Below are 25426 nucleotides of genomic sequence, written 5' to 3'. Positions count from 1 at the left end.
CTGCAATTCACAGCTAGACCTAGATTGTCACTCTGATGTTATGCAAGACACAAGGAAGAAAGCACTTCAGAGAACAAGAGGGTGAAGCAGAAGTTAACATCATTCTGAAGACTGCAAAGCAGTTATAACTTAAGCATTGATTTTTCCTAACCATTAAGTTTTCATTCCTTTCAACTACCCATCAGTTGCATGAGGATCTTTTTCAAGTATAGCTGTACCAACTGCATTTGTTAAATACTACAACTTTTTTTCCCCACAGGTCAGAGTAAATACTGCAGAAACTGGTACTGGATTTCTAGCCAAGTATACTCTTGAAGTCAAGATCATGAAATGTAAAGACCATGTAAGAAACAGGAGAGAACTGAAGTTACCCAGAATGTTCCATTAATAAACAAAAGTCTTTGAACACTAATTTAGGTACTTGTCAAATTAGTGTTGTCCAGGGGAAGGAAAAAAAAAATAAAGGGGGGGGGGGGGGGGGGGGGGGGCGGGGCAGCACCAGTGGGGAGACTCAAACTCAGGGAATCGTTCTGAAAAAAAGAACAGAAGTTTAATACTCAAGTGGGCTGTTACAAAGGAGTAAGAGAAGCTGCATAGTTTGTTCGTTACAGAACATTATCTGTATTTCTGGATGAGGGAATTTCTTCAGTTCTACCTTCTCTAAAAGGTCATGCTTACACATATTACGCTGCTTCTCCACAAAGAAATATGCTAAGATAGAGCTCTAAAGAGACTCCTTCAGCCCAAAAGAAAATAAATTTCTGCTTTCCTGTTTGTCCTGCCTGCTGCTGTTTAAAAAAATGAAGAGATCAGCAACATACTTACACAATGACCCAGCTGTCCGTCCTCTCTTTGACCTTTCTTGATTAGCTTTTTCAGAAGCCAAAGCAGCTCTGGTTTGAATATTTCTCTTTACACTGTTCTGCTGTGATTCTGCAGCCTTCTCCACTCCGTGAAAGTATTTCATGTGATAATGCAATAACTTGGCTTTGCGGAACGATTTTGAACAGTCCAAGAACTTGCATCTAAACTTGTGATCTTGATCAACAGTTGCAGCTTTTTTTGATGCAAGAAAATCTGTTCTCCTATAAGGTTTTGTTACTGTAAGAACAAAACAGATAAATTCCCCCATGCATTTGCTATATTTATCAAATGGTTTCCTAAACTTAAAACAACAAAAGTTAAGAAACAGGCACGCATTCAAACATGTTAGCTATGAAATGCTAAAAATAAAATTTCAATGCTGTATCTGCCTTTAAGATCAATAGCTTTTAAGGGAAAATTCTGCCCTACTGTGCTGTTAAAAAACAGTTGTCATGATAGCCGTGGTTTTATGAATGAGTTGTTAGAAAATGGCATTTTGCTTCCATGAGTCCCTTTACCCAACAGCTAGTATCGCTGTACATAGTGCTACTATAGATAACAGACTGAATTATAAAGATGGTGTATTTTAGCCAGAACACTGAATATTACATTGTATCAAGTATTTATTTAATTGTTTATAACTCTTCACATCTTTGGTGAAAGCACTTTCCAAGAAAAACAGTCCTCCTTTGCTTGTAACTAGTTTGCTACCTGCTTTCTGGATGCCTTGTCCTACCACCAAAGTCTGGTTACTTCCAAGAACAACAGAAACAGTATGTCAGAACTACATTTCAAGTAGCAACAGAAGAATGAATGACTAAGCAAAAGCAATATTGCTTGCATCTGTTACAAAATCTCTTCTACAAGCTCTAGTTAATTAGTTAATTTCTCAAAAAGAAAAAAAAGGAAAGTCTTCAGACTCAAACAGAAGAACATTGGAAGGCATCTGTTCTAGAGCACTGCTGCGCAATCCAGGGCTATACCTAAGCTTGACCTAGTAAATTCCTGTTTATTCTTTGAGCATTTCAGAAAACTTATTTCATGTTTTTGCTAAGAAATGAACAGAAGAACACTGAACTGAGGAGTACATCATCACTATCACCAGTATCTGTACCCAACACAACAGAGGACAGAGGAGAGGTAGAAAATTGGAAACACACAGAAATATAAGAGAGATCCAGGCAATTATCCATCACCAATACACACAGAGCATCAAAAAATCCCTCACCAATGAGGGCAATGGAAAGGAAAGGTCATTTTTACAAAAGACCTTCCAAATACTATTTTTCCCTTTGTTTTGCCAGTACTGAAGTATTATTTCCATATTTACAAGTATTTTCAAGCTTGGGAGTATTAAGAAAGAAGAACTGTTTAAAGCTAAGACCCAGACATAGCAGCAGTGATGCAGAATTGAAGGTATGCGCACATGAATGAAAATTAAGAAATTAGAAGTAGTTGGAAAAAAACCACAAAAAACAACACACAGAAGAATCCAGACACATTACAATTAAGAGTAAGTGCAGAAAGAGTAAGGCTTCCCATAAGTGCACATATGTAGGAACACACTGAATGAGAGTGTTAGAGGTAGTCTCAAAATTATCTTAGTATAAGAACACAGAACAGCTTGTTCAGAAGTTTTTAGTATATAGCAATAAAAATGCTGAGTGTTTCTGAGCTGCACACTTAAAGGATATGTCACAGTGAAAAAAAAGAATGTGCTTGAGATACAGCTATCTAGGATGCTAAGTACAGTTACGACAAAGAAACAAAACTCAAAGTCATTCATAGAGAAAAAACAAGTAATGGTATTATGGAGATTGATGTACACTGAAGCATTAAGACTCCATACGCATATCAGACTGGTCAAAAGAAACAATATTCAGTTAATTTTTGAGAAGAAAATAGTGAAAATGAAGACACTGCTTTTGGGTGTTTCACAAAGGTAACAACAAGGAGAGACAAAGACATTTTGGCATAGCCCTATTAAGAACGTGCTGACAGGGATGGTAATAAAATTGCAACAAATCCAGACAACTGGATCATACTTACAGAATGACAAAGTTTGTAACACCAAACTGAAATATACTGTACACCAGGCAAAAGTTGGATTCGTAATGAAAAAATACTTCAGGAACAGTCAGTGAAATGACCTGTGTATTTAGTGAAAGCAAGTCCACAAAGGCTCTCTTGACTGTAAAGCTCAAAACCCGAATTCAGGACAATGAAAGAGAACTTGTTTCTATTAAATAACTAACATGAAGATAATAAAACTAACACAGCACAAGTGGGTAACAGTCTGAAGATCTGGCCAAAAAAAATTCAAATATGACAAGGGAAACTATTATACCGTCACACAACTCATGAATAAGGTCCTGTATCCAAGCTTGGAGCACTTCCCCTTCATTGAGATGGACAAATTCTGGAGAAGATACAGGGAATGGCTTCTAACTGATCAGATACAAGTTAGAAGTGGAGCACAGGATCACATTAGTTGAAGTTAAGGAACAGTAGTAACAAAGACATTGGGGGAAGGGAAGGAAAGCAGAAAAAAACCATACTGCAATGTATGCAGAAGGAAACTACTCGGAGTAATAAAAACAGAGACAATCCCACGCAGTTTGAAACAAAGCTAAAATTATTGCCATCACCACCACATTTGGGGGCATTTTACTTCTTTGCAATCAACACAACAGAACTCCCTGCCACCAAGGCACAGCAGGGAGCTGATGCCCAACTCAACTACCCAGAAGAGCCTCCAAAAGAGCATGTGCTCCCAGCCAAATACTCTAAAGCAGACTCATTACACAAGCAACTAAAGGGGGGAACTTCCCACTCCTACACATATATATAATTTTTGCTTACGACACATGGTTCTGAAACCAGCTTCTATGAAGAGAAAGTTCTGCTGTGCTACCTTCAGATTTTCAGACACTTGCCTTTTCAGAGGAGTTTTCATGGCTGTTTTCTCCAAGTACAGAGGAAAGTTAATGACAGACCTGCTACCTGCTGTTTCTTCCATATTTATAACCAAAATAAAAATTTGTCACTTGGCATTCAATTAGCCATTACAATACAAAGCACAGAGACTCAAGGTCAAACAACAGTCTCCTTTAACCTTAACTTCAGAGGAAAAACACCCTTTCAGCACTCAAGTCAGCAACCTGTCTCATTTCTCATTGTGCTGTATTATCCAAGGTTCAAGCTATGGCCACATTCAGCAGAAAGTTTACAGTAAAATGTCACTGTGTGAAGTTTCTGAGATTCCCACCCCACAATTCTTTGTGTCAGTTGACTCCTGCTGGGACAGGAATGCTTGGCAGCAGCACAGTATCTTGACTGAAAAAGGTCTGCAGTCCTGAGGCATCTTCTGCCACACGCTGGTAAACTATCCCAGAAAGGCAACAGTGCCCATAGCATTTTCCTCCAATTAAAGCTGGTTTTGCTGCAGCTTCTAGCCATAAGATCTTCACACACAACTGCCTGTTAAACTGATGAGACTTCTAGTTGTTATTTCCTGGTCTCCACAGAAATACTAAGCAAAGATCACATTATCCCTTCACCTGCTGTTAAACTAAAACACGTCAATGTGGAAGAGAAAGATAGAGAATGTCTGAAGAGAGATGTATGAGCAGAGGATTGAGAATGTCTGACCTGGCAGGAGATGAGAGTACAGCTGGGTATCATGAAGGAGATTAAGATAGATAAACATAGTTATCTAGTAGCAAATAGGTGTCTGCATGCTTGTAGTGATATACAGCTATATAACTGCATGAATGAGCCTGGTGGTACATACAGCTGTGTTGCAGCACTCTCAAAACTAGCCAGCTGCAGCAAGGCTTTTACCATCCCATACCAAGTTAACTTCAGTAAGTAGTTCCCACACCTTGCCCCAGCACAGCCACCAATCCCCCACAAGCTTTCTAAAGGTCATTACTATCCGTGCTGGTTCTTCAGACTCTTCAGGCCAGTCCACCCCGCTTCTTGCCTTTGCTGCGTCCTTCTCCTTAGCTCTCCTCCATCCAGGGCACTCGCTCTCCTCCCTCTGCTTCTTCCAGGTCTCTCTTCATCCAGTGCTCCTCTCCCATCTCCCTTAGAGCCATTTAACTACTCAGCAGGAACCAGCCACAGCTGCACCTTATCCAGTCAGCCAACCCACCGCCCCTGAAGCCAGCCCACAGCTGTATATTATCAATTTCAATTAACCCTTCATTCCTCTATACAGATGGAATTTGTATCCGGGCTCAGAGATATAAATATGAGTTTCTACGTACAATAAAGTGTCTCTAGTTGCACCACAACCTGAGTCCACACCTTCATACACCACACATCAAGTCTCTCTAGAACATATGTTCTCCAGTGCTTCCATCTGTATTATTTTTAACATTATCTGTTTGTTACCACTAGCTTTCTTGAGCTAACAGTTTTTACACTGTGCTTTGGATCACTTCACACCACTGCGTCAGCCTCCCCATTAATTTACCTATTTCTTTGGTCTTATTTCTTCTGAAATCTTGTGTTTTCTTGTGCTCAAAGGTGTTCCTGTCCATCATTTTAACATGCAAACTCTGTTTCTTCCTTTATTTTCAATAAATTTTGTCTTTCAAGATCTCAGCTGTGAAACAAAGAACATCTTGCCCAATTGCTCTTCTTCAAGTACTTCACCCAAAGACAGCATCCAAGCATTTCCAGCGTGTCCAGAATCCACTCAAGCAGATGCTTGGTGTAATACATACATATGGCATCAATAATCATGGACCACTACATGTTTATGAAGTTGAGGTTTTTGAGCCTGAAACATTACTTGATATTGCAAAAGCTACTCAAAGACAGTATTTCATACGATCCCCCACTCACTGTTTCCTCCCTGTGCTGGCACTAAATTTGTAAAAATAAAAACAGTGAAGTCTGTAGTGCACAAAAAGCTTGTAAGCGTGCAATGCCAAGTCTCAACATACCTTTAGAGGGGGCAAGCAGCTGGGTGGATGTGAAGGCTTTACCTGCACTTTGAGGTGTAACTGAAACACTGTGCTCCAGATTGTGGTGTCTGGCTGCAAGGAACTTTTCAGTGAGCAAGGCAGGACGGACTTCTTTACATACTGTATGTTAGGCTTAAAATGACAGTTTTTAAAACTACCTTGAAGGAATCAAATCCTACCTAGGTATGCTGCAGGATAAACAGCTGCTCTCTCAAACTGGATGCAGAGATATTATGCTTCTCCTTAACCGAAACCCAAAGCTAAAAGTGACGAGTTAGAAAAATGTGGTAAGTATAAGGCAAATGGAATCCCTGACGTATGTCTATGCAAATAAAAAAGTAACCTTAAGAGTGTTCCAAGAAACACAACTACAAACACTACAACAAAACAGTGCAAAGCAAAGGCAGCTTAACTTTAGAGTCAAATCCATTCGTAAGAGTAAAGCCACACAAACAGCTGTACAGTGCTTCAAAGCCTGTTTTCAGATATGAAACAGAGCTTTAACTGGCTGCAGAAGTTTGCCAACAGGCTGTCACTGTTTTTTTGAAAGACAACTTGAAATCCTAATCACCAATTCTGGTCCCTAAACATTAGAGGAGCCAAAAGCCAGAACAGGGTTTTTATCCTTCAGTACATGTAATTAATCAGAAATCTGCTGAAAATTTTAGAGAGAGGATCTTAAGTTTTGACAAGCAATGCTATACTGCCCTTTCAAAACACATTACATACAATTTGGAATGTTTATATGCTTGTTATGTTTTAAAATGTGTATTTGCCATTACAAATACCTGCAACTACTACAGATCCTGATTCATCCTCCAATGATGACTAGAAAAACGCTCTTTAAAGAGAGCGCTTTTGTCCTTAGAAATTCTTAATATTCAAATGCTATAAAAACCATGTTCTTCCTATACATCATGCAAGTTAAAAGTAGTACTACCAGGGTGCATTACTCACCCATGCCAAAAAAACAGTAACACAAGACACTGAAGAAAATGAAAGCTATCAATTTTGTTTTGTAATGTTTTTCTGCAGTAAGACAATGAATTCCCATCAAGAGACTACAATTAAAGCCTACAGACAGAAAAAGTTAGTACTGGGTTACAATGTTACACTTAACTTCTCATATTTAGAATATGTTTGACCTTAGCTTCCTTGCTGTATTTTGTGCAAATCTTGTATAGAAGAAATACCCCTTTTTCCACCCACACCACCTACTCTGACAACTTCTCCCCTTTCCAATCCCCAAATCTCTTTAATACACACAGCAGTCTGGGAACATAACAGCTTGACACACAGATTTGGAGAGATACCTGTTCCCATCATAACTACCCACAGAGTAAGTTAACTCAGCTTTCAGCCTCCAACACTAGTTATTTTTAGGACAGCATGCTCAGACTCCAACACACGTGCACTCCCCAGAGCAGGAAGCCACTGGCTATCTTCTGAGATGTTTTCAGATCCCACATTGAGGCGCCTCTGTCAAGCTGCACACACACCCTACTATGAGGTGAAAGCCCAAGTCTTACTGTTCCCTCATCAGGCAGCTCATCGGCACTGCAGTATAGAGGCACAATCCCTCAAGTAAGAATAAAGCAGGTATGGGAAAACACAGATCCAGATCCACTTGTAACTATAGAAGTTTTATCCACGATAGGATCTATGGATTTGTAAAAACTCTGCTCTCAAGAAACCACCTGTTTTAATGTCTGTTAAGTACAGAAATATCGATTTCAGGTGACAGTATTTACTCAAGAAGACCCTATACAGTTCTTAATCCCCATCCTTAAAGAGTTTTCTCCAATAAAAATACCTGCTTCCTGTATCTGGATGCCCACCTTGCTGAATGTCTAGCGTTTCTAATGTTAAATGAGATGGCTTAAATTAAATGAAACAAAATCCATGCTCAGGATTGTGGATTTTCAGGTACCACCCATAGTGCTGAACTTCAGGTCAGAATTCAGTACAAATGCATATTGCTGAATTAACTTTAATCCAGCTCGCTCGAGTACTGACAGAAGTGCCAGTGTCAAGAGCACTCAAGTTATACCAGAGGCTTCAGGCAAGTAAGCGAACGAAGTTATGTTCCCACAGCTTTACTGCTTGTATCCCATTAAGCAAGCTCAGGAGAAGCTTATCCCATACATCACATCAGTGTGACTGACAACACACATGTAGGTATTACACATTCAGCTGGAATTCTCCCCAATTGAAGCCCAAATTACAAATGCTTAGCAATATATATATAAGACAGACAGAGGGAAGTGGCAACAACAGCAAGACATCCAAAGGGTTCACAGTTTTTTGAACTCCCCATGTTTCAGTCACACACCAGCATTATACTGGTGTCCTGCCCCATCTACCACCAAAATGAAGCTCCCCAAATGCTGAACACAGAACTGAGACATATTACTTCATAAATTTCAAATGTACAAGCAAATCCCTCTCCCTAGTTCCTCCCTTACAAAACAGAGCATCTCACCCCAACACCTATTAAACAAGCTCAAGGGGATAAAACAAAGACAACTGTAAACTGCATTTATAATCTGAAACAGAATAAGTATGCAAGTACAGGAAAAACACCTGCTGGTTATTTCAGTTTAACTTAAACCTTTAAATCTACCCATCATTCCCTTAAAGTTTTTTCATAGAAGGAGAAGAGATTTCCCCATCAGCAACAAATACACAAAAAAAGTAACATTTTTACATGACCAAGTCTGTTCTGTCTATTTTCTTTCATAGTCACTAGGAGTGATTTATTTGCTGTAACCTCTAACACATACTACACATACTGCTGAGAACACACTAGGTCTCACTACATTATAGCCCTAAACTCGGATCCCCAAACTTTTTTTTAAAAGGAAGCCTTCTCTGTAATATGACCATGCAGCTACAACACCCAAGTTCACACACACCAGTAAAGATTTTTAACACATCTTTGATTTCACAGTTACTTGAAACTAAAACATTGCGAAACACCCTGAAAAGCTCTGCACCCCAAATGAGTATTTAAGTTGGAAAAGTAGATGACCCTGCAGGAGGCATTTTTTAATAGTATTTGACCACTAACCTCAAAGCTTTGTGATTATACATATTACAGTACAAAGTAAAAACTTCTTTATTTTTCAAAATATTCTGTGACTACTTCTGGATTATTTTATGAAGTTAATTGCAACAAATGTCTTCTTAATACTGCATTAACTGTTTGGAGAACATCTGTAATAATTAACACAGTTTTTCTATACTTATAGTACAGTGTGTTCTTTCAAAAAGCCAAGATTTACCTTCTCTGAATTCTCAGACCTTGCCAAAATTGGGGTTTGTCAATCTGTAGTTCACCAAGTACCTCCAAGAGATAAATGTCACCTTGAAAATACTACACTTGAAACTGAGTATTTGCAGGAATTTACAAAATAAAAGGCTAAATGGTTGTCAGCTAAAACACATGCTTCAAGAAGTGCAGTATATTTATCATGCAGAATCACTCAAGTTAAAACGCTTTTTATCATACTGTTTTCCTACATAAAGCATGTCCAAAAGGTGACTATAGCCACTGTAGTGGAAAGTTTTGCCATATATTCTATCAAATAGTTTGACAGAATCTGAAAAGCAAATATTTTCAGACATACTATTTAGATTTTAGAAAATTCTTTCAATTTTCAAAACTGCTACGATCTTCTGTCTCTCTTAGAAGAGCTGTCTCTTAACGTGCAAGTCCTTCTTCTTAAACTTCAACTTAAAGCAATTCAGTTCACTGCACCTGTTTGGAGCCATGCTTGTACCTGCACACCTTCTCACGTGCTTAAGACTGGAGTCACAACAGCCATTACTCTCTGACTGCCCGAAGCAGAAGATTCCCAACAGGACCAAGCAGCATCACTATTTTCTAGCATTTTGTCGCACTCCCTGTGACACAAATGTCTGCAGTCTTTCTATTAAGAACTCCAGGGACATCCTTCAGAGATTCAATGAAGGAGGAAAAAAATGAATGCTCCTTTACTGCTATAGCTGCCAGACCCTCCTACAATTCACAAAAGCTACTCCAGGGTGATAATCTGTGAACAAGACATGGCTGTTCATCTTAACAAAATTACATTCAAGGATGCCTGTTCAGTTTCAAGAGCACCTTGCAGGAAAACTTTAAATTCCAAAGGGAAGAGCTACAAAGCACAGCATCAGCTAACATTGCTGGTGCTGCACACTTCTAATAGGGTACCAGTTTAGCTAACCTGGACAGCAGACTATTACAGCACTACCTGACAAGCACTTGTGAGGGGCTTCACCAGTTGTTAGCACATGACCTTAAAGAAACCAGTGATATTACACTGCAATTACTCAGAGGAAGTATTCAACTTAAAACGTAAATTCAATTTGTTGTATCTGCCACAAGAAAAGGAAGAACAAATTAATAGCTACTGGAAGTAGCAAAACTTTTTACATCCTTTCTTTGCTTCAGAGATTTGCATGAAGGCTGTAAACAGCTCATGTACTTGGAGCTAATACAGACAGTAATGGCATCTCCTTGGTATCAGAGATATTAATGACCTGTTCAGGTACAAGCAAACAGTGGTTTTGCCTTCATGAGCCAAAGTAAGTGCCAACCCATCAGTTTAAAAAAAAAAGTGTTAAACCCAAAAGTACTTCACTGACTGAAAAGGTCACACCAGCCTGACTAGCAAAAAAACTGCAACCACTCTGCATGGTCTGAACTCACTGCCAGAACAGGGGGAAGGAAAGGCATGGCCCCAACAGACATCAATTGAAGACTATGGATACACCATAGTCAGAATACAGGTGGATATATCATCAGCCTGGTTAGGAAGGAGAGCAAGATCAAGAGTGCTCTAATTTTTAAATAGCAAAAGACAATTCACACGTCAAACCTGAGCAAACGCAAAGAGATAAATTCCTTCATGCACTGAAGGCGTACATCAGTGGCAAAGGGAGAGGACAGTTCATTTGTACAGTTATACCAGTGGATAAAAGAGGACATAAGCAAGCAGGAGGGTAAATCTGGAATAACCAATAATCAGAATGAAAGCTAGCACATAAAGATTACTCTAGCAATGCTGAGCAACTGTAAGTCCCTCTAAATGCTCTGTTCCACTTAAAATTAAGCTTCTTTGATAGAGCATAAACTAGTGAATTCATAGTTCAAGTTTCCCCACTTAGCTGCAGATACAAGTGTTGAAGTTACAAGAAATAACCACAGGACAGCACTGTGTTTTGGAGTAGTCTACAATCCATATAGGAAAACTTAGTTTGAAAAAGGCAAGTACACTCCCCAGCTAAGAGAAAACAGATCATATATGTTAGTTCAAACATTTCAGTGTCTGTCTTAATATTTCATGAATCAGCACTAAAATCTCTTAATAGTCTAGGGCTTAAGTACAAGAGAAGCCAAAATGTAAGAATATAGAAAAGAAATGCACAATCAGGATTCCCAAACATCAATGCTACCACATACAAGCAGCACAGAAATGACAAAACAATGACCTTTTAACATGTTAGTCCAACTTAATCTAGAATTACAAACATCAAATTATAATCTGAAAACAAGTATTTGTTAATTTCAACATTCACATGCCAAATATATTACATTCAGTCATTTAGAAATTATGATTTCTACTTTTTGGAAGACTGCCATCCATCTCCAAAGCATAAGATCAAAACTGAGCCCATAATGAATATAAATAAGCACTTTCCATCGTGGTTAACATTGCAAGAATGCAGAATTTCTGTTAGTGACACTTGTGCAAGCATGCAATACCAAGCATCAGATGCCTGAACACATCAATAATAAATAAGAAATCAAAAAACGAACCTGTATCAACAGAAGGTTCTTGAGTCCTGACAGTAACAGAGGAAGACTCCGTGTCTTCAACTTTTTCTTCCTGTAAACTGGCATCTGTACCGAGTGCTGTGCTATGTGATGTGCTTCCAGGAGATCCTTGTTCACTGAAACTTTGGTCAGATTCAACAGGAATTTCTAACTGGACTAGAATGGAGGAAAAAAATTTTGTTTGAGTAAAATGCACACAAGAGCATATTCCAAAACAGTGATGTGTGTTCATCACATTATAATGAAGGGGAAAAAAAAAAATCAATTTGTGCTCAGACTGCTTGCTGTTGTATTAACAAAAAATTAAGGTTTTGTAACACAGCTACTTGTAGCAACCCTCTAAATTTAGACCTGCTTAGAAACACACAGGCTGCTTACCCTACAGCCTAAAATAGCACAGGTCTCCTCAAGCCACTACCATAGCTCACCCTGAAAGGGAAATGCAGTGAAGCACAGAGCAGAAAAAGGGAGCATTATCTCCACACAGTCTAAGAATAAAAGCATCCCATTTGATGTTTTCAGTGTTCAACTAAACTTTCAAGGTTAGTATTTGGGTTACGCCTTCAATCTAAAAGCATTAAAACTTTGTAACTACCTCATTTTCATAAGCATAACCTGCATCTCCTAAAAAACCCAAAAACCAACAAACCACCCCAAAACAAACAACCCACACAAAAAAAAAAAACAAAAACCAATGACAGTATTTCCTTTAAGTTATTTTACAGCCTGTGGAGCTCTCCTTTTGCAACCCTAGTTACCCCTCTACTGGAAAAGCTCCCACCCATGCAAGGGAAATGCTAAGGTTACTGATGAAGGAGGAATCAAAAGCAAAAGGCAATCAGGGCAGCAAAGAGAGAGAAACTTGCCTTGCTGATGAAATCAGGTTTTAATTGCACATATACAGCCTACACGTTATGCAAGTAAAAATACAGTGTTTGCAACAAGTAGACTGCCATGCTACCACAAGTCCAGAGCATATCAGGAAGCTGCTTACCCTTTTCAGATTCCTTTTGGTTAGATGTCACATCTTTCCAATGTTGAACTTCTGTCGAAGTTGTGACATGATCTGCATTTAAAATCTCATGGCTAATACTAGACGAGAGCCTTGAAGATCGTCTCCTGATCTGGTCTCTTTCAAGGTTACCTGAAGAATTCTTCAATTTTTCCTGAGCTGGAATAGACAAATTTAATGGTACCATGCAGTTACAAGATTACAAATAGCTTAAAAGCAAGTTTTAAAGATTTCCCCTCCCAGTAGCAGTTTGAAAGTCTGGGGGTTTTTTTTAAGGACTGAGTTTAATAGCAAAAGCTAAGCAGCCCTGGTGATTAAACCTCTCTGTAAAAGCTACAGTCATATTAACACTTGCAAATAAGCATAAAAATAGAGCAAAAGCCTATCTTACAGGTGTCACAACTTCTTTTAGTAACAGATTTGAAGTAAGAATACAGAACACTATTTTACTAGTAAAACATTGTTTTAAACAGCAACCATCTCACAGATATAAGTAATGCCAGAAGTTGATGAGACAATTCAGACACACAAGCAACTTTGACAGTAAGCTGGACAACATATGTGCACTGAAGTTTTAAGACTTTGAGGTCCTAAGGCAGGGAAAGACAGCCTTCTTCTGATGTTCATCTCCTTGTTCATGATACTACTTTAGAGAATATAGTTTTCCTTCCTCATCAATGCATTCAAGTTCTTCAACATCACTACACAGTATACAATGATAAAGCAGAAGCTATTAATATTAAACAAATATTCATGTCTGCTGTTTAAGGTTTCTTTGCTAAGCAATGTGGTAGATCCTCGATCTAGTAACTAAAGAGTTTCTATAAATAGAAAAAGGCTTTTATAGCCTTCTATGCATTGGAGGAAATAAAATAATCACTGCCTCCTCTGCATCTATGAATTTCTGCATCAAGACTCACAGCTTGTGGCTCCCTCCATCCAAACCAAGCTTCTAAGATTTAGGAGGGAATTTCAACATGGTGATGCTAGGTATGAATGGCCAATTTAAAAAAAAACCAAAAACACCCAGAACAACAGGTGCTGCATTTCAGTCATTTCATTTATCACAGTTCAAGGTTAATACCAGACTCCCCGCACCCGTGCTCCCCCCCCACCCCTTCTGCTTTAAGAACTTATACTGCAAGACTTAAATAACAAAAAATACTCACACAAGTTTTTTTCAATCCTGGGACGCTTTGATGGAACTTCACCTCCTTTAGGTATTTTCCGACGTCTTAACTCCAAAGTTATGGGCTGTAGTGTCTGAGGACTTGGCTCTACATATTTAGATAGAGAACAAGTTGTCTGGATATGAAGCTGAAAAACTCTTTAAAAATTCCCAAGCCTCACAAATTGAAATACTGGACTTGCATAAACAGAGTTTCACCTGGCTTTCCAAAGTCTACATACTAGCATTTAATCCTACTGCAAACATGTTTTATAATATATGAAGATTACCTGTCTAAATCTAACCCCTCACCAAACCACTGAAGCTCCAAACCCAGTAACTCTCAGCTGTCCTAACAGAGCCTGAACAAAGATGAGTTCAGAACATTTTCAAAGTTTCTACAGGCTTAGGCTGTGAAACAGCAAGATACTTTTAATTCCTTTAGGTAAGTTTAAATGGGTTCTGACATAGCACCTAACCATTTGAGTTTAGCTACATACCTGTTGGAGGTGTTATCGGTGGTCTTCCACGTTTTCGTTTAGTTTCTTTTGTGTTTTCCTGTGAACTCTTTACACTGTCATTCTCAGGCTTCTTCTCAATTTGTGTATCTACTGAATATTCCATATCATTCTCTGATATATTCTCTTTATCTTCTTTTCCATTCTTAGATATATTCTTTTCTGAGACCTTTCCTTTTTCAGAGATGACTATCAATTTTCCTTCTTTATCAGGTTGCTTCACTTTTTTCTCAGTCTTTAATGTCTTTTCATCCTTGTCTTTCTTTGCATTACCTGTTGCTTTCCTCTGTTCTTTAAATTTCTCCCGCTTTTCAGGAGATGACGGAATTTCATTACCTCTTTCCTTAGGCTTCGCATTACCCACAATATTCTAGAATAAAGAGAATGACATATAAAAATTAACTTACTGCAGTCTCAAAGTCCTCTCCCACCTTTGTATTTAGCAGACTTGCATCCCTGTCCAATTTTTCAAATAAGAGTGTATACTCTATTGCAACTCATAGATCAAAACTTAAGAGACACTTAAACTGTTCAAGGATCCATGCAGCCTCAACAGGACAGTGCAACAGATTCGCTCATTTCACAACTCAATGGCCTGAGTTTTGCTGTTTCTTTGTTCTCACGTGCAAATTAGGTCCGTACTAGCTTGTGCAGTACTACTTAAAGCCTAACCTGGGACAGTCAAGAAGGAGTTGGAGTCATGAGCACAGAAAAGGGCAAACAGCTCAATCACTTGGATGCAGAAACCATTCTCCTTTCATAAAAGTGTCTCACTCAAAAAACCCCAAGTATTTAGCTTGTAATTAACACTGCCACTGAAATGTGACACTTCAGAACACTCCACGCTAAGTGAAGAATCACATAAAACAGCTGCAATCACCAGCTTCATCAGGAGCCACATGATGTTTAAATTTAAATGGTAGTGAACACATATGAACCATGTTAATCAAATTGTTCTCAAGAAACTGAACCATATAGTACATCTGAATTACCTCTTGATGTTACTGAACTCTTAGAAAACTGTGTGTCCTTGCAGAAGCACATTCACACTGTGAATTAGCATTTTACCATCACTGTTCAATAAAGCATGTTACACCTTCAAGATAGGGACAGAGTAATACTGTCATCAATGATGACCAGCACATGGTTTTGTGGGTTGGGGTTTTTTTTTTTCTTTCTTTTTTTAAAGAAACCCTAAGTTATGAAAGACATGTGCCATGCACATCTTCATGGCTACGGTCTCTCCTACTGATGAACAGGAACACCACACTCTCCCTCCACCACCAGCATGCTGTGTCTGAATCTACACCTTAAGTAACTTACATTCAGAAGTGAATCCTGAGCTCTCCAGTTGTCTATTTATTTAAAATTCACTTCCGATTGCGTAAACAGAGCTCATGAGGAAATACGCCCTTTATGCTTTTTTATGCAAAAGGACAAAACAAGATGTTCTAGCATAACTTCTCTTGGGTTAAGAGAAATCTTCCCAGCTAGTGGTTATAATGGAGAAGAAAACTTAAAAACTCCTTTCAAAACCTACCCAAAGCTCTGCAGAAACATGAAAGTCCCTAAAGGAGAAGAAAATACTTTGCCTTTCTTAAGCAGAGTATTTTTAAAGATTGTTCAACTTCACGTATTTAAATATGGTAGAAATACTTCTCATGGCAATGAAGATTCTTCAGGTAGTTCCCTTGTGAGTATTAGTCAAATACTCAAATTAGTCAAACCAACAAGCAGGGACAATTATTACCATTTGAAAGCTATTAAGAGTACTTTGTGGCAAATCTGAAATAGTTTTCCCTTCCAGACTGGCAGATACACAAATGTGGAGATCTCCAAGGAATGGCATGTCTCTTCACAACAGTAACAGATTTAAATTGTACCCATCAATAATACACATTCCAATAACGAATAAAGATGCATGTTGGGGGGAAGGAATTCTATTTCTTTACTAAAACTTAAAAGTTCCAGAAAACTAAAAGCAGAAGGCACAACTAAAAACACAGACTACAGCTGCCATACAGAAATGTGTGGCAAGATCCCAAACTTAAAACCATTCCTGTAATGAAAATTACTCTGAAGCAGGTACTTCAGAAGTTTTAACCAAGTTACGCAGGACTAGAACTTGTCAGCCTTTCCTACAAAACGCCCACACATGAAAACTGAAGTACAAAGCAATACTACTTCCTTCTCACCATGAGCAGGACAGTTTTTTTGTTTGGTTGGTTGGTTGGGTTTTTTTATAAATGGCTGAAGGCTGAAGCCACAGCACTGACCAGGTGAAGGGCTGGTAGAACAGCCAAACCATCGAAGCAGAACACTGATTAGTCAAAAAGCTTATCTTCTCAAAGTTGTGAGGTAAAAGATTACTAGATAACTTCCTCAGGAGTCTCAAGACAATCAAGCTGTTACTTTGGGGAAGAAGAGTTTCTGTCCACTCCATAGTTCCCATCCCTTTATTTTTTAAGGTTCATTTATTTAAACTAATCTCAAACAGGTGAAATAACTAAAGTGTGTTTCAATAACTTACCACTAGCTTTAGTATGTACATCCTGAATCTTCCAGTGATTTTTACAATGTTTTATTTACATGCTTATGACTTCTTTAGCTCAACAGGTGCATTCATAACAACATGAACCTGGGCACTTAGCTAATCATACCATGAAGATTTGTATAACCTTTTCTTTTTAACGGATTTTATTTCCGAGGTATTGTATGTTAGCAATAGCAATATTTCATTCAGTTCCTATTTTATAATTAATCAAATCTAGCCATCTTAATTGTCAATTTTAGAATACACTAGTAGCATGAACACAATACTTACCTGATCTTTGGAAAAAGCTTTGACGTGAATGTTTTTGACAGTCTGAACTACACCATCATAAAATTTCACAGTGTATGTACCTAAAATTTGAAAATAAAGCATAAGAGCTTAAAGATCTGACGTTACTTAACAGAGCATTTGCTAACAGCTCCAATACTCTAGCTGCATATTTAGCTCTAGATAAAAGCTGCCTTATTTGCATTGTCAAAAACTTCAACAGCAGAGGTCTTATCACAGGACAGGTAAGGGAGAAACAGTGAAGTTACCAAAAATAATTACGGTAAGCATAAAGGTGCATGTCTAAGCTTAGAACTGCTCCTTAGATATACTTTCCTCACAAGACCCCAAAATATTTTTAGTGGAGTACTCCAGTAGATAATTACGCAGACTTTTTCTCCTTGACCTTATAACATATAGTCAATCTAAAGAAAGCACAGCACAAGAACAAGTCCTTCATAGTTCCTCACCGACATTCAAAAAGAAGAAGCACTGCTGTGCCTTTTGTTTCTTTTTTCTTTCTCTCTCCTATTTGTCAAGGGTTTTTGCAGCTCTGACGCTAGTTCTACTGCTGTTACATGCACCCCTCAACAATAAACTTAAGAAGAAACAACTTTTTCCAAATATATTAAAGCAATTACTGACTGGATATCCCAGCAGAAAGCTCTTCTATCTCATGAAAAGGATCAGAAGTTTGGTTAAAAAAGTTGATGGCAGATTAAAATATGTAATTGAAAATAAAAGTATTCACAGTTCTGTCTGCTGCACTCTCTCTCCAGCTAAACAAAAAAGTTAGAAAACAATATAGAAATGCATACTAACAAGAATGACAAAACCAGAAGTGACTCCTTACCATCTTTGTTAACAGAAGTAACTTTGGCTGGATAGAAGCGACAATCAGACCAGCATGCCAATACCTGATCATTTATATGAAATCCCTACAAGACAGTAGTTAAGTGTTTTCATCTGAGAATTACTGAAACATACAACTTCATTAAAACATCAAAATTATTAGTTTTCCCATTATTTAAAATCATAAAACTTGTACAGCAGGCAACACAGCAACAGTGAAGCCTTTTAATGGTCATAAATTCATACAACTGCACATTAAAACTTACACACTCAGATGTCCCCTATTTTTTACTTACTGCACAACCTTCTTCTTCCTGTAATCCTTCTTTTCTTAACTGTATTTTCTCTAAGGGACGCAAATAAGGACTGTCCCAACAAAACCATTCATCATATCTATGGTTCCAGCGTTTGAAATGGATAAGTACTTTTCCTTCTTCATAATCAATTTCTTCAATGTGAGCTGGATACCTGGTCAAAAGGTAGATTAAAATACTTCATTTAAGAATAAGGTAAGCTGCCTCAGACACTTAACTACAATATAAAACATTATACAAATGGAGCCTCCTGCATGATCAAAAGCAAAACATCTGAAGACCTGCTTGATCAAGTGTGATGGGCAGCCGAGTAACTAAGTCTAACAACCTGTGGTTTCTACAATCTTAACATTTGATGTATCACTTGTATAAGCAATAAAGATACTACTGTAATGAATAAGCTCAGCACAGGATGAATCCCAAAACTGAACAGCAAAGGCAAACATTGGCTGTGGGAAGAAGAAACCACAAAGGAGTTGTTGTAGTCTGAGGTGGGAAAAAAAAAGTAACTACAGATCAAGAAGTGAGAAAAGCCTTCCTTACACCTAGAAATTTTACACAGTAACAAAGCTGACCGCTTTAGCTCCCTCTTACCAGCAGTAGCTAGAGGTCAACACGCTCATTTCTCTCAGATACCCATCAACATGCATCATGAATCATTTTCCCAGTGTAACTGCCGAAGTCTAGCACACACACTAAACCTAATTTAAGTTTTAGATTCTCAAAATTTAAATTTAATCTGCAAAGTCCCATAACTTTTAAATAAAAATCTCCCAGTATATTAGAAATAAAGAATTCTGACAAGTCTCAAATTCAGTTGTTTCTAATCACAAAGACCTTAAAAACTATGTATTTCTTTAATTGCATTGGTAATTTGTAACTTCAGTAAATAGAAAAATAATATATTTCACTATCCCAACTGAAGATAACATTTCAAGCATTGACGTTTTGACGTTTTCCCCTCAGCACTAGTAGTGCCAAGAGAAAGATCTTCACTTCTCGGCGTTTTTGGTTATTTTTGAAAGAAAGGCAAGGCCCCACTGAATTCCTGAACAAAGGGCCAAAGAAAAAAAGCCCAAATCCACAAGTATGCTTTACCTGTTAAATCACACTTAAAAAGATAGAACAAGCGGTAAAAAAAAAAAAAAACCGCATCTTGAAAGGATCAAGCCTGATGCTAAAAATAAAACCCAGACCTGTCAGAATTAAGACTTAAATGCAACACAGACTTCCATTCTACAATCCTATGTAGATGAAAAGCTACCTACAACTGATACTATTCAGCAGATCTAAGACATGTCCAGTTATGACTTGTTCAAGAAGAGCTACACACAGGCCATACTATAGACTTACACTGCAACCACAGACCAAGGCCCTGTTTAACACAGTGCCACATGCCTCAAACTATGCCACCAGTTCGTCCCAATATATTATTGGCATACAGTAAAGGCTGTGGAGGAGAGGAAGACAAATGGGAGATACTTATGGCAGGGACACCTCTAACTGGTTACCAGCTTCCTAGGAAGGAAGTAACTGTGTGCCAGTCAATGTTATTTCATATTTATATAACTCCAAGCACTGCCCTACACAGGTTCATGAGAAGGTAATATTCATAGCCTTTCCACATATAACAACACAGTTCTACTACACATCGTTTATTCTTAGTGATAAGCTGTTGCTGAGATATCCAAGTACAGGTAATGACAAAAATCAGTATCCAGTTCCCTACAAAGTGCAACAAAAACAGGAGCAGGGATTCCCAGGTCCTCCCAACAAGAGACTAGACAAAAGGACACTTTTGCCATCAGGGTTGCAATGGGCCTAGGGCTTGTTCAGATTCTCAAAGATCAAGAGGGAAGCACATAAAAATGACAGAGTACTGACTCAACATTTAGCTAAAAATCCAGTCCACGCAGATAACCACCTCTGGAAAACAAACTCAATCCACTAACTTTCTGCCACTGGGGAAAGACAAGCCTAAGTGACAACAGCCAGCTAACTCCATGATGCAAGACTGTTCCCTGCTTCATATCCAGTAAAACAAGAACCTCCTCCACCAAAACCATCATCCCAGAACCATGCACCAGTGTCATCTGCACCTATCTCACCTCACCTTCTAAAGACTCCCTGATGGGGAAGAGATGTTGATTTATCAAGAAAAACATAACTGACAAGACCAAATTTTAGTCTGATTGAGAACCAGTGTGGGTGAAATGGAGCTCCCAGCCAGCTCCAGGATAAAATGTCTGAACAAATCATCTCTTTCTGAAGCAACCAACAAGTAAACATATGTTCAGCGCTCGACTGGAACAGTAAACCTATTTGAAGCTGAACTAGATCTATACACAAACTTTTGACAGCCCCCTCCCTGACAGCCCCTACCATTCCTTTCAGATGCAAAACAGCTCTAGCAACTTCAAAACAAAAAATAAAGGTTCATAGGTTCTCAACAGCTCTGAGCAACACACATCAACAGTGCAAGCTTCCTTCCTTCAACATTTGTACCCTAGCCTTCAAAGCATTGAGCAAGCATGCCACATCAGGAGACACAAGTCCTCACAGATCAATACAGAAGACAAGTAATACAGCATATTCACACACATGCACCAAAAGGCCTGTGAATATGCCAAGGGATAGAGGTAATGAGAAATTCAGACTTGTTTATCAAGAAAACATACTGCAGAAGTATACATAAAGTGAAAGGCCAATAGCTAAAGCCTGACTAAGGCCTGAAAAAGAGTACAACTACCATGTGTCCAGGGATGGTCAAACACATCCTCCCCCAAATCACAAAGGCAGCATTTAGCTGACTCCATAGGTTTTCAAAACAGTTAAGTGATGCTGTATAAGAAATCCTCACATGGTACTGATTTGAACAGTTATCTAACACACTGTGAAAAAACTGAAATCACACTGGAACACACTGAAATCAGACACAACTTCTTGCAATACACTGGGAAAGTTTTCCAGCTCAATTCAAAAGGAATTAAGAGCCTGTACCTTTCAAGGCTTTTTGCACTGGCTAAACAGTAAGGGAACACCTTCCTAATGCCCCAAACTCCCGGCATTAGTTTTGCTAAGAACCCAAGCAACAATCAAAAGCTCAAACAGCATAACTCTCCACAGATGGGTTAGCAATGACTTGCAACTTTAGACTACTGCTGTCAGACCACAGCAAATATGAAAATGGGTTTGTTGTAGACACAAGTGTAAAACCATCCTCTTCTGGGAAGAGGTAAATATCTGAAAATTCAGAATCAGAGTGCTGACTGAAGGAATTCCTATCTCAGTCTTGGACTACTTTGTTTCCCTTCTCCTTTCCTATAAACCACCACAGTGTAAACCCCCTCTCTTGGAGCTAGGCAGGGACAAGCTTAATGCAGTCAGAGCAACGCTGAGAAGAAAGGAAGCATCTAGGAGAACCAGCACTATGAAGAACAGCTATGGAGTTTCATCTTTTCCAGTACTGAGACAAATTTTTGACAGTATGTGCAATTAAGCTCATGGGACCGACAACCTAAACCTTAACAGAGTAGCACAGTAACAATACCAGTGTTGTTTTCAATACTTAGGAGCCTCAGCCAGAATAAAAAAAAAATATCTTAAAATCCATTTTACTCACACAACAAATAGGGGAACTTGAAGAGGTGTCATTACAGTAAGGTAACACAAGAGGTGTCATCATTTGCCTACTGCAAGCATCCAGTGCAGTCATCCTTTCTTGAAAAGGGCTAGGCAGCACTGAAAAGTTTAAATGATTCAATGTAAAAAGTTTTAAGAATGCAATTCAGCTGGGATGGTGTGTGCGTGTACACTGTCACAGCTAGCCTCTCTGGGATCTCTCCATTTAGGACTGCGCTACTGGAGCAGTCTCACTACTCCATCCTCTGAACTCTGTGTACCACAAAACCTTTCAGCATGCATGGAGGAACTGCCTGATGGCCAGAGCTCTCCCCGTTTAGTGCCCTCAGGTCAGACACTGTCACAAATCTTTCATGACAGCTTTGATGCATCAACCACGCCCTAAAAACTAAGCCAAGCACCAAAAGCACTCACTGTACTCCCCAGAGTTTGAGTCTATGAGGTAACACACAACTGCACCAGGAATTGAATTGCACTTCCAATTACCATTCCAGATTCAACAAAGTAATCTTTGATAAGAACTCTGAAGATGCAAAATGCACTTTGGCAAGGAGCGGACTCTGTGTTGGCAACTCTGCTGGCTTACACAAGCCATCTTCCTCTTCAATAGGGTTGACATCACATCCACACACCCTGAAAGCCCCGAACTAGCATTTCAGGGCACAAGCCACTGCCATGAAAGGCAGGTAAATGGGGCTCTGAGATGAAATACATTCCCAAACACTACTGTCATTTGAGAAGCAATACTGGCCCATGAATTTGACTGGTATGTCTGGTAGTGAGTACAGAAGAACTCACTGCCAGCCCTCTGATCAAACAAGAGACTTCTGCTTATGTTTAAGTGCCAGCATCACAACAAAAGCAACAAAAAGGCCTCTGCAGGTCCAATACTGGGAAAACCAAGTATCAGCAAATGGGAAGTTTTGTATCCACACAAAAAGACTGCATCATAACCACACCAGAGTGGTCCTGTTCACAGTGGCAGGCAAAAGTAGCAGAGGAAAAAAGCCTGCTGTCCTCTACAAATCCACACCTGGGGAGGTGTGTCAGCCTGTCACTACTGATACTGCGAAGAGAAAATATGCCCCTAGAGCTATTAAAAGTTTTGGTTCACAAACCCTGAAAACAAAAACACACACATCACCAGTCAAGGAGACATGGACTTTCTGACCCTGGTTTCAAAAGCTTAGCAAGCAAAAGAAAACTTTTCAGAATTGGAGAGCTGGTTACTAAGTTGCAAGACCAAAGAGTCACCGAAACACTGTGCATAAGAGAGGTCATTTAAGATCAAGTGTATTTAGAAAACAAACAGCATGGCTTGAGTTTGGACATGCAGCATATTCAAAATTTAAATTTAAGCCAAGGGGTGTGTGAAAGTACAGCAGGTGTCAAATTACACACACACACAAGTTTTCCCATGTAAGAGCTGTACGCATACTTCAAGACACTGTTGACCAAGCATGTCAGAATGGTAACAGTCACAGATGTCAGTTATTAGCCTTACTCTGACACAGTCTGTAATAAACTGCATCTTTAATAACCCTACATTACAGGCAGGCTAAGAAGTCTCATTTTTGTAGATGTGGCTTTTTTCACTGCATGAACAAAGCTCAAGAATACAAAAGATGCATGCAGATTCAGATCAAAGCCCTACCTACACAACTCTCGATTACACACGAAAGCCAACATTACAACAAAGTATGATTTAATGTTGATACTTCATGTTCTTTCCACAAAGAGCTATGTTTCACTCATTTTCATAGTTCTAATCCCCTGGTACCTGGAAATTAGAGAAATACTCTGCATGCAACCAAGATGCTTTAGAACAAGTCTGCTGAATCTAAGGCAGCGCTCCATCCTTCTGGGATGTCCAGATGGTTTTCAACACTGACTTCCGCACACTTAAGGCGCTGGCAGGTTCCAGATCCTAATGTACAATGTCTAACCCACATATATTCTAAAACAAAAATCAACTGTAGCTGATTTCAGGAGAGAAGGTATCTTAAGAAGCTAACAAAAACATATTAACTCCTGTATTTAAGAAGTCTTTGCCTCTAACAATCTTCACTGTATGCCTCATTCACTGAGCATTGTTAAATGCTAATTTTTGAGCTAACTTCCTAAAATGAACTCTCAGAAGTCTCAAAGCTAGCCCAAGTAACTTTTAGGCCCTTTTCCCCCTTCCTACTGCAGTGGTTAATTAAGAAAAGCGTTCTTCCTCACAACTGAAGTCTGCAAGACTTCTCTGCGCCAAAGCAGACTTCTCGGTGCGGAATGTGTTTCCTCACCCAGTTAAAGCTGACCTCTGGCAAATGAGCACAGGCCATAACAATTTCAGTCTGACTTTAAAACCTATGGATTCACAACAGCAATGCAAAAGGAAGCAGTGAGGAACTACCCTGGGTATTCGGTACTGCAAAGGATTTCTGTCTTCATGATGTCTGTTCTGCAATCTGTATATAGCACAGAACATGGTGTGAATTCAGAGCCTGAAGTCCCGCTAGATTTATGAGTAGCCCTATTTCCCAGGCACAGATAGCACCAGTACACTTCTTTTTAAGGACCAGCACAACATATCAGCATCTATTGCCCATTTCAACCACTGGTCTATAAACTCTTATAAATTAACTACTTTCCTACAAACCAATGACCAGGACTCTAAATACTGTACCAATACAAAATGTTTAAGATATTAAAGACTTAAGAGTTAATACAATATGAATGGTTTTAAAAAAATACCAGTTTTTTAATCTGTCACGGGCTTCCAACTGGGCTCCCACCTCAAAGTTGATCCCTCTTCTATTCGGAGGATGTTTTGTCATTTTGTAATATCAACACTGCTGATTTTATTCCCCTGAAAAATGCAATTAAATATCAATCACTAATCAAGGCATACACAAAATAAGCTTATGCACCATAATCCCCAAAAGCTAGATGTTGGACCTCTGTATTTTTGGTTTGCAGAAAGTAATGTGGGCAATTATCTCTTAAACAAGGGTTCCCAAGTGACAGTGTGCAGAATTATTCAAAAAATGTGTTCGAAATTGTAGCTACTGGACCACAAAACACTGAAGCTCAACCTTTGTCCATTGGTCCAAGTTCCAGGACAATTAACAACTCTGCAACCCAATGTTTATTAACAACTGAGAAGTTTCATAATATTCTCTCCCTCCCTCCCGCTTTAAATGGAAACAAGGAATCCAGTAGAAATGAAGTGGGCAAACCCAAACACAGTAACAAATCTTTCAACAGCTACCATGTTAGTGAAACACTCAAGAATACTACATCACCTCATCACTACAAATGCAACAGAGTTCAAAAATGTTAGATATACGTAGATTTTTTAATCAATTGGAGAAGACTGTATATACCGCTTGCATATTTGCATTGCTTTCCTCCCATGTCTCCACCATTTTA

General features: G+C 38.8%; 1 protein-coding gene across 12 annotated transcripts in view; it reads right to left on the bottom strand.

Moving 5' to 3' along the window:
* Positions 1 to 25426, bottom strand: part of PHF20 (PHD finger protein 20) — an 86442-nt gene that overhangs the window by 48173 nt on the left and 12843 nt on the right. For 9 of the 12 annotated variants that reach the window (XR_013930867.1, XM_080405415.1, XM_080405416.1 and 6 more), the window contains 9 exons: positions 24749 to 24863; positions 18350 to 18521; positions 18055 to 18139; positions 17205 to 17284; positions 14363 to 14750; positions 13864 to 13971; positions 12677 to 12853; positions 11665 to 11838; positions 826 to 1101 (listed from right to left, as the gene is read on the bottom strand). Coding sequence is in view for 11 of the 12 variants with exons in the window: in XM_080405415.1 (XP_080261541.1) it covers positions 826 to 1101; positions 11665 to 11838; positions 12677 to 12853; positions 13864 to 13971; positions 14363 to 14750; positions 17205 to 17284; positions 18055 to 18139; positions 18350 to 18521; positions 24749 to 24831 (1543 nt within the window). In the remaining variant the exon portion in view is untranslated. The remainder of the gene's footprint in view (positions 1 to 825; positions 1102 to 11664; positions 11839 to 12676; positions 12854 to 13863; positions 13972 to 14362; positions 14751 to 17204; positions 17285 to 18054; positions 18140 to 18349; positions 18522 to 24748; positions 24864 to 25426) is intronic. The other 3 variants (XM_080405410.1, XM_080405411.1, XM_080405418.1) reach the window with 2 other exon arrangements.

This window comes from Falco punctatus (genome assembly GCF_963210335.1).
Source record: "Falco punctatus genome assembly, chromosome: 10".
Taxonomy (NCBI): Eukaryota; Metazoa; Chordata; class Aves; order Falconiformes; family Falconidae; genus Falco; species Falco punctatus.
This window is presented reverse-complemented; position numbering and strand designations above follow the sequence as displayed.